At 32.1% G+C, this 10,717-nt stretch overlaps 1 protein-coding gene across 1 annotated transcript in view; it reads right to left on the reverse strand.

The window, feature by feature from the left end:
* LOC127737467 (protein IWS1 homolog A-like) overlaps positions 1-10,499 on the reverse strand; it is a 30,609-nt gene extending 20,110 nt beyond the window's left edge. Inside the window, exons 1-8 of the mRNA XM_052248179.1 lie at positions 10,390-10,499; positions 7,339-7,517; positions 5,396-6,323; positions 4,271-4,301; positions 3,519-3,582; positions 1,872-1,932; positions 1,523-1,646; positions 545-692 (exon numbers count right to left, since the gene is read on the reverse strand). Of these exons, the coding sequence (XP_052104139.1) occupies positions 545-692; positions 1,523-1,646; positions 1,872-1,932; positions 3,519-3,582; positions 4,271-4,301; positions 5,396-6,323; positions 7,339-7,517; positions 10,390-10,411 (1,557 nt within the window). The 5' untranslated portion in view covers positions 10,412-10,499. The remainder of the gene's footprint in view (positions 1-544; positions 693-1,522; positions 1,647-1,871; positions 1,933-3,518; positions 3,583-4,270; positions 4,302-5,395; positions 6,324-7,338; positions 7,518-10,389) is intronic.
* Positions 10,500-10,717: the final 218 nt, after the last annotated feature.

The raw sequence follows: 10,717 nt of genomic DNA on the forward strand, positions 1-10,717 counted from the left end.
ATAAAGGGACATAATTCAAGAACGGTAAAAGTGACAGTACCCCAATTCATACTTGATTTGGGGTTTGTGGTAATAAGCATTGTGTATAAGATTCATAACATTTGGTTGAGGCAAACTAAAGTTAGAGAACGGAAACGAAAAATTCGGCAATTTTTCCATTTGTAAAGGGACATAATTCTAGAAGGGTAAAAGTGACGCCATCAAAATTCAAAACTTGATCTGTGTTTTGTGGCAATAAGCATTGTGTATAAGTTTTATAACATTTGGTTGAGGCAAACTAAAGTTAGAAATCGGACACCAAATTCGGGACGTACAGATGTATGGACGGATGTACAGACGGACAAGGGTAAAACTTAATGCCCCCTCTGCTACGGCAGGGGCATAAAAAAACCTGAAGAATTGAACCTATCTTTTATTTCAATGAAAATCACCAAAAATGTATAATATTGCAATATATTAGGCAAATCAAGAGATGAGTCAGTTTATTATGAACATAACTTAAAATGGGCACTATGTCTAGCAATAAAATACCATGACATTTTACCTCAGCAGCTTCCTTCATTTTACAAATCATGTCAGCAATTAAATCATCATTATCATTTATAAGATCTCCCTCATTTTTTTTCCTTCTTTGCTTTCTTTGTTCTGCTTTCTTTCTTTCCATCATCAAATCAAAGTCTGAGATAAAATCTCTGAAATGTAAGTTAAATATCAATGCAAATAAGTAGCAAATTTTAATTTGAAATAGACATTGCATAAGACCACATTTTTGGATGACCTTGATACAAGTATGAAATTTACTTTAAATGAAGTTGCAATTTTTAAAATGTAAGACATGACTTTTAAATCAGCAGCTCAAGTACTCTGAGCATGCTTTAAGTTCCTGTGGGCATTCTATGATATAGCAATTTTTAGTATTGCTCTATATGTACCTGTGTTTTGTCATCTGTGATACAAGCATCTTGGAGTTCAGGATTTTTTCCAAATGATTATTATCGTGCACTTTTCACTATACTTCTTGTTATTCTCGTGATTGAGATAAACAAAAAAGCTGTAGAGTTTAGTAATCACAAAGCAGGGTAAGCCCTCCCCCTGGTCGTCCTTGTTGATTTTTTCGTGTTTTTTGTCAATTAAGGAGTTTCCTAATTTAATTTGTTTTTCTATCAAAGAAACGAATTACAATATGCAAAATGCTCATCCCAGTGCACATTTTCCCACATATGACAATCCAGCTCTGCAAATTTTACCTGCATATTCAGGACCACGGTAATACAATATTTATATAACCAGCTTTATACAAGACAGACACACTGATTCATATCTTTTATGTCCAAGTTTAACAATTTAACTATACTCAGGTTGTTTAAAAGGTAACACTATACACAAAGGTAAAGTTTTTTACATGTTCATATATATATATTTATGTCTTTCATTTTCTTCAGAAACCACAGGAAATGACATCCATAATCCTATTGGTTTTTCTTATTAATCAGACATTACAAACGACTGATTTAAATCTTACTCTTGATCCCTAGCTGCCCTCCTGAGTGCTTCTTCATTTTCATCATCGGATAATTCTGGTAGAACCTGACCATCATCTTTCCCTGTGGCCATTCCTTCATCATTTTCATCATCTGATACAATAGCTGAAACAAAATATAATTGAGAAGTACAATAACTGACTAGAACCTGAGAACCCACAATCCAAATCTTCCATAAACTAATATTATGGCATAACATTGACAACACAATAAATTTTGTAAAATTATAAAAAGAATTTAAAGTACAATCTACTGTAGGAATAAGATTTACTGTGAACATATTCAGCTGACACTACATTTTAAGATAAGTAAGAAACAGACAAGACAAACCTGTTGATTTTTTCTTCTCTTTCTTTTTATTTGCTGCTTCGATGTCATCTTCATCAAAACCCTTAAATTCAAAGAATACTGTTCTTAAAAATTTGTCACACCTGATTAAAGAGTTTGATCAAAAAGATACTTTAGTAAAATTCAAATGATTTTTGTGACAATTTTTGTGAAATGCTAAAACTGCTAAAAATTCTCTTGTCTTCTTACCATTTTACAATTAAATTCATTGATTAGAAGAATTTTGTGTACCTATTTCTCTAGGTGATAATTTTTATTAAATGAAATATTCCATGTAAATAATCAATTGATGCTATATATTCAATCTCCATCATGAAAGTGCATACATGTGACAGAGTTGTCAAGTCACAACTGGAGATTTGAAAATTTTCAGCTGGAGTTTGGGAGTTTCTCATAACTGGAGATTTTTTATCAACATATTAATTGCCATTTTCAGTGTTCGTTTGATGAGAAAGCTACATATTTCCCCTTTTTTAAGATAACAGTATTACTATTAATGTATTCTCTCTGTATTAATATTGTTACCATGTGAAATATATGACAACACTAAGCTATAATATTTGTATGTTATATTTTTCCTTTCCTCATCTTTGTCATCATTTGTGTGTTTCTCAATTCTATCATCCAATAATTGCTTATGTGTTTCAAAGTGTTATTCCTTTTTCTAGCTAATTTTAATTTAGCCAGATTTAGCATAATCACTCACCAAGTCATAATACTTATGGGGCTTTTAAACAACCTTGACTGGCTATAAAGCCCTCGCACAGTCGGTAACCAAGTCATAATGATGATGGAAGTTTTTAACACCCTTGACTGGCTAAACAGCCCTCACACAGTCATAATGTAAGGTCAATACATATCTTATAAATTTCATTTTAAGCATTGAAAAGAAGTATAGATCTCTCAAATAATTTACGAAATAATATTTTCTTATGTGTCCTAAGACATTTAAAATCATTAAATTACCATCCATTATATGAATCTTTGTTCAATATGTATTTCATTGATATTCATTTATCAATTTACGTTATTTTAAGGACATGATAAAACAAGGGAAGTAACCCGATTTTTTTTTTATTTAATTATAAATGTTTTCAAATACACAAGGCTTTGATTACATAACGGCAGTTAGCCTGAGGTAAAAAATCGTTGATTAATAGTATGTTTGACACCCAAGCTGTCAAGTGAAGCCATTTAATTATACAAATTCTTTGAATCACAGGTAAAAATTACCTTCACTGTGACACAAAAACGTAATTAATGATGACATCCAAGGTAATAAAAAATAGAGACTGACAAATATTTTGGGGTTGAAATTTTGAAAAACGGAAGATTTGAATAATTAACGTGAGGGGGGGGGAAGAGGGCTTAAAAATCGGGAGATTTAGACTCCCACCGGAAGAATCACATGTCTGAAAGTGCAAATATCTTATGTATTGTCAGTTGATCTCTCAGAAAAGGTGAATGTCACTGTGCACTGAACATTCTCAAAACAATGACTTAGGGACCATACAGAGTCACAAGGTATAACAAAATTACATTTGAAAAGAAAACAATTTGTCTGCTTGAGGTAATTTTAAATTCATGCAGTCCTCAAGTTTATATATATATATGTAACTATAAACTTACTTCAAATTCTTCTTCTTCATCACTAGAACCAAAAATGTTCGCTATCAATTCACCAACTTCTGATCTGTAAAATAATTATAAAATTATATTATGAAATTGTACATAATATCTTGTTTATATTGAACTAAATTTCCCTTGTGAAAGAGAGTCAGATTAAAGACATAATTGAATGTTTAGCATGTTGATAGATTTAACAGAAAGTACACCAAAATTTACAACACTTTTATTGTCTCAAATGCTAATGGTCACTCAAGAAACAGTTGAAATGTTGTTTTTATCAATCAATTTATGAAGAACATGCAGTGAGTATGCATTTCTGAAGATAAATATTTTGAAGTTGAAGAAAAATGATACAATATAGCCATGTTATTCAGCAAATATAAATATATAATAGTACTCATGCTCCATTTTTTATAAACAGTCCAAGCATGGATAAAAGATTTCAATGATATAGTAACCTATCAACATAAACAACGCAAAAACATCTAGGGTCAACATACTAGTATGCTACCTATCAGATGCGTTCCACTGAAATTGAACTCTTCAAAGCTATATCTTTTTTAATTGCAGCCTCATAAACATTCTGATACGGTAAAGGGAAAATTGTATACATGTGTATATGTGTATAAACAATTGTAAGCATCCATATGATATTAAAGATTTTTTTATGGTGAAAGCTATTAATTAATATGAAAAATTAACTTAAGTAATATTTGTGTATAGAAGGAAAGTGTTGACTGCTTTATACTCACTCTTTATCACTTTCATCTTCATCATCACTACCTGTTAAACAAAATAATCTTAAATATTTCTTATCTTCTTTTATTGGATTAACATGATTATCAATGAAATATACAGAAATATAAGGGACCCTTTTTTACACACCAAACAATGCAAATTTTGTTTGAAAGAAGAAAAAAAAATTCCCTGTAAAAATTCGCTTGAAACTCCAGGTCCCAATCAATTTTTCTTCTTATTGCGATTCAAATAGCAAACTTTTTTTTCTGGAAAAACTCTTACCTGAAACATCTTTTTGCAGATATACTAGTCTATTTGGCAATTACTGATTTGATTCAGACAAAGTTGGTTGCTGCCCATGCAAAGCATGCTGAGTTTAAACATTTCAACCAGTTTTCATTGAAAAATAACTACCGGTATTAAAATAAAAACTTTTTATCGTAACAAAAATTAATGTAAACATTTATACTTTTATCAAATCGTGTTCATACTTCATTGAAATTAATACATGTTCTATATTCCAATTAAAACTTAAACATTGAGTGTAATTGTCTTGTTAATCATGGCAGTTGTCAATGAAATCATTGTCCAAAATAGTATTTGAAATAAGTGTGAGAAATCCCTGTTGATATCAATGTGCAGCTTGCACCAAATCTTACTTAATTACTTAGAAAAGCATACGATACTATTAAAATACTTTAATAATATAATATAACAAATTCTTAAAGTTGACATCTTACCTTTTCACATTAATTCATAAATGGTAATACTTAATAAATTTAGATTTACAAAGAAACTATATGCAAATGTATATCTAAAATTAAGTAGCTACATGTGAACTCTCTGTTTTCAATTTAATGGCAAATTACATGTCAAAAGTTGGTAGTAGATGATAACAGATGATCTGCTTTTTGCAAACCATTATACATGTCATAAAACACAGCATTGGTTCCAAAATGTGCCTAAAATTCAGAAACCTGCATGCTCCATCTTAAAATTTTGAGTGATAACAAAGACTCAGCTTGACTGGATCAAAAAAGGGAATTATACCAAAACCTTAATTCAAACTAATTCAAACATACTGTAATTTCTTTTGCAATTCTGACTTTGTAATTCTATTAGAAATAACATTTAAATACCTTTCTTTTTCTTTGTTTTAACCTCATCTTCACTGTCTGATCCGCGTCCACTTCCTGCTGGGGATGCTGATCTGCTTCTTGCTGGTGACCTAGATCTACTCCTGCTCCTTGATCCTGATCTATTTCTGGCTGGTGAACCTGACCTACTTCTGACTGGTGACCCTGATCTGCTTCTTGGAGACCATGATCTTCTTCTTGCTGGTGAGGCTGACCTACTTCTAGGAGATCCTGACCTGCTTAATACTGGGGATCCTGATCTACTTCTGGGAGATCCTGACCTACTTCTTGCTGGTGATCCTGATCTACTTCTAGGAGATCCTGATCTACTTCTAGGAGATCCTGACCTACTTCTTACAGGTGATGCTGACCTACTTCTAGCTGGTGATCTTGACCTACTTCTAGGTGACCCAGATCTACTTCTGACAGGCGACCCTGATCTGCTTCTCACTGGAGACCCAGATCTGCTTCTTACTGGAGAGCCTGACCTACTCCTTGCTGGAGAAGCTGATCTACTATGACTTCTTGAACGTGACTTTTGACTTTCACTATGAACAGATCTTGGGCTTCCTACTGGTGAAGCAGGTGCACTTCCACTTCTCATAGAGCGTGGGCTACCACTACCTGCCAGAGAACCTACTGGACTGCCAACAGGGGACTGGGGTCCACTTTCACCAACGACAGGACTTCCACCAGGAGACTGAGGTGGACTTCTACTGTGGACAGATCTTGGACTACCCACTGGAGACATACTGACATCAGGTGATCTGGGTGGACTCTGGTCAGGTGATGCTGGACCACTATTTGGTGACTGGGGCTCTACTTCTTCACGTTCAACTTCTCCTCCATCACTAACATAGTCATCATCATTATTACCCAGAATTCCTCCTCCACCTCTGTCTGTTTCATTATCACTTTCCATTTCTGCATCCTGAAATAAATGATATACCATGGATTCTTTTATTTTCATGGATACCAATTTTCGTGGATTGACGGAAAATTATTTTTTCCAGAATATTTCATTTTGTGGTTTTGTCGAAGTTTACATACAAGCCGTTAGGAAATTTGTCCTTCCTTTAACATTTAAATTTGTGGTTCACCTGTACCCACAAAAATTTGTATATCCCACGAATAATAATGAATTCACAGTCACTAAATACAATTCTAATATCTTTCCTATATGAAATACAATGAACATGCTGAATACATCTTTACTGATAAGAAACTTGATTCTTTGATCTGCCATCTACTATAATGGAAACGAATGAATATTTTTAATAACATCTTTAAAAAATAATAGACCATCAAATTGTCTGAAAATTTCCATTCTCTTCTTTCCCTCATGCTTTTTTATTTAATGCATGTATCACTAATAATTGAAAGCTCTTGATGTAATCCTGTTATGGTTTTGAAGTAGTGTTGTCAACGGTTAATCAGTTAACCTTTCAGAAGGACTGAATATCGAATACCAAAACCGATTAATCAGACCTTTTTCAATTAATAGTTTTGATATAAATGTATATTGAAATCATAAGTAAACCTAATGTGTTAACATTATCATTGTGGTACTTAATCATGTTAATGGGATCAATTATCCAAAGGCAAATAAATATATACACAAGGGAATTACTTATTAATAAAATAATAAATATTGATAGAAACAATGATACACTGTATGTCTATTTGACTTTTGAGTTGCCCAGTTGTTCTCTCATTGTATAGTCCCAAATGTCCTATTCAAAAAAAAAATTAATAAAGGCTTTTCAATCAGATAAAGATGAATAATTTTGTTTTAACTTTTAGTCTCATGTAATACAACACATGTATAATATTAAAGGTGTGTAGTTAATACACATGTACGTGTAATACATCAAACTTGTGTTAAACTTTTTTAAGAGAAATGTACTGTTTTTTTTTTTTGGCCTGATAAGTCTTTATGTAATTACTTGAGGGGAAGCCCTCATATCATAGGTAGGTTCATCAAGTACTGGGGTTAATCTCCCTTCATCCTGTACTGGGGTACACCCTCCCTCATCCTGTAATGGTGTACCCCCACCTTCCATCTCATCCATCACAGGAGTAGCTCTACCATCTTCATCTTGTACTGGTGTACTTCCACCACTTCCTGTAATGTACAAAGAAATTATAATGTCCATTCATTTTTTTGTTAAGCCTATGTACAGGCTCATGGAGTCATGGTAGATGTAACTTTTTTATGAACCAACACTTATTCATTGTCTTTTAGTTTAACTATTGTTAACATTGCTATGCCATTTTTCTTATTACAGTTCTTTTCCTGATAATAACTTATCATTAATGACCTCAAACAAGTTCGTCTTGAATGATGACTAACAACAGATATTTGGTAGAAAGTTGTCACATCTTGAACATGTTGAAATGTTCAAAAAGAAGATTCAAATTATTACTAAACATATATAAAAACTTATATGTTCTACCCTGTGCACACTATTAGTTTACCGTTTTGAAAATTCTATTGAATGAATATGATTGAGAAATTAATCCTTACTACAAGGCATACAAAATATAGGCATATTATGTGTACACAATGCACTGTACATAATGTTTATACACTTGTCACGGTAATATTTGATTTCTGCATTGTTGACATTCAATATTCAGTCTAACATTAAGTTTATATGAGGCAGGTGTTACCTGTGAAAGAGGACGAAGTCCATATATAAATAACTATTAAAATACTAATTTTGTAAAAAAAAATCCATTTTCTAGTGAAAAGAAATTGAAATATAGAAACATATCTGATTTTGGTATTGATATAAATTTCATTTATGGTGTCGCTATCGTCAGGTAGCGTCTTTATCTCTTACTTTAACAGTGTAGTTTTATTAATAATAATTTATACCTACAAGCAATGAATACACTAAGTCGGCTTATTACTGATCTTTGTTCAGATACAAAAATCTGCCTGATTGATCTGAGGTTTGTTTTCCCAGAAAACCTGTTTTGTTTACTATAAAATTGTATGTTGAATAAGCAATAGACTAGTTTTATTACTTACACTATAATAAACAGAATAAATTCAAAATGTTCATCCTGATTATTCTTTTTAGTTATCAGTTATAAAAATTAAAACGACATCCTATGATTTACAACATGACAGTGGCTGTAAACAGAACAGGAACAGGGTAATGCACAAGTGCAACTTGACGACTTTGAAGTCACAATTATAAAAATGTAAATTGATTTTTCAGTTTTATTGATTTTCCTACCGTTATTGAGGACTTTGTCCTCTTACTGGAATTCCCAGCATTTTCTAAATTCTAGTTAATAATAATGGAAATATGAAACAATTTAGATGTTGGTCCTGTTGTTAGAGATTTTAGTTATGATGTCATTTTCAATGTAAACAAAGAAACGCTATCTTCAGCATGTTCAGGTAATGTTTTATCATATTCAGTTAAAGAATCATTAAAAATGTTATAATTTATACCTTTAAAAGACGAAGATACAAAGTTGGTGTGATATAAATTGATCTTCGTGTAACAGATTCCTTATCAGAAACGATAATCGCCCGATTAATCAGCTGATTCTCCCCCAGAGAACACATTTTGTTTGTATGTTGAATAAGCACGACTCATTTATAAAATAATTCTGACTTTATTTTCATTGTTTAACTGCCAATATTCTGTAAGTAATCAGATACAACAAATTTGCTGGAAAATCATATGATGCCCATTCCTGATAATTTATGCAAAGTCTCAAGACAAAAGATACCAGAAGAGAGCAACAATACTTCAAAGGCACTGGCTACGATTAATCGCAAAAAGTAACAATAATTATTGTTACTTCCAAGACTAATTCCCCAAATGTATTTCCAGACAGGGACTCAATTTCATATGGAAATGGCAGGTAGCAATATTATCATTTTTTATTGTTACATTTGCAAATTATGTCTTTTGTGTGTGGAGCATCAGGATACTTTGTACTGTCTTCCTGTCATTGTCCTGTATATGTTACATTACATAAAATAGAAAATTATTTATTGAACATAGCAATAAGAAATTCAATGCACATTTATACATATTTAGAATTCTTTTTGCTTTAATTTGGTGGAACTTCCTGCACATCCAGTATGTAGCCTTATGTAGCATTTTAAGGCCAAGCCAACACATTTTAGATTGTACCACTCCAGACATCATCACAAACTAAAAATCCATATATATACATTTTTGTATGTATATGCACGTCTATACCGCACACTAAATAGTTCCATTCTGCTATGTCCTGCTTCACAGATAATTTGTTTTTAGGTATTTCCAACTCATTGGAAAAAAACTTTTTGATACGATTGAGAATTATGTTCTCGTCGAGAAATTCGTATGAAATTTCTCAACTCCTCTGGTCAGTGATTGCCTAAATATATTTTGATGCGCACGGGTAACAATAAAAATGATATTATTGTTACCTGCAATTTCCGTAGGAAATCAGATCCCTGTCCAGAAATTCATTTTGGCGATTAGTCTAGGAAGTAACAATAATTATCTCTTATTTTTACTTATTCAAGTTATTGCGGGTAATCACAAATAAGGGAAGCTGAAAAAAAGCTATCGAATTTGGATTCTAGTATATTAATTTTGGGTTTTTTATTGAATTTTCTACTGGTAATGAGGACCTCATATTATTGTTTATCACACCAGAAATGGTAAAGTTTCCGACTGTTGTTTACCTGATATAAAGACACAAACATTTCAAGTTTCAAAGAAGACGGGTTTATATCCGAGTTATCAAATACACTATAACGTAACGTAGGTGAAACAGGCGCAGATAAATGTAAAGATTGTTGATGTATTTGTTTGTATATTCGGTGAAAACCTTATCAGAGCTTACATTGTATCAGCATATTGACAAACATTTGACAATACATTATGTATGGTCAACTGTTTTTCAATATGCTGAATCAAAATAAAGTTGTTTTTACTTACTTGGAATAAAGATAGAAAATTGAATAAATATCTTACTTGGGGAAGTTTCCACATCCATGTGTTAACAATCTTAGGACAAAACAAGAAGCTTTTTTAAGTATGATGATGTCTATTTTCATGCGTTTTCCCTGAAGCGGAAGTTAAACATTTTGAAACAAGGGCGAGCACCTTCTTCTTCTTCTTCTTTAAGTAAATCCCTCCAGCTTTGGATCACACACAGCTAGCTGTGTTCCCTTAACGGATCAGTTTAAAAATGTAAACGTATTCACATAAAAGTTATTCCAAAGTTAAAGGGCTGAAAGAAATCCTCCACCGGAACTTTGCACATGCACAAAATGTCATATACTTTTTGCGATGCAATCAC

This window comes from Mytilus californianus, unplaced genomic scaffold (assembly GCF_021869535.1).
Source record: "Mytilus californianus isolate M0D057914Y unplaced genomic scaffold, xbMytCali1.0.p SCAF_4, whole genome shotgun sequence".
In the NCBI taxonomy this organism is placed as follows: Eukaryota; Metazoa; Mollusca; class Bivalvia; order Mytilida; family Mytilidae; genus Mytilus; species Mytilus californianus.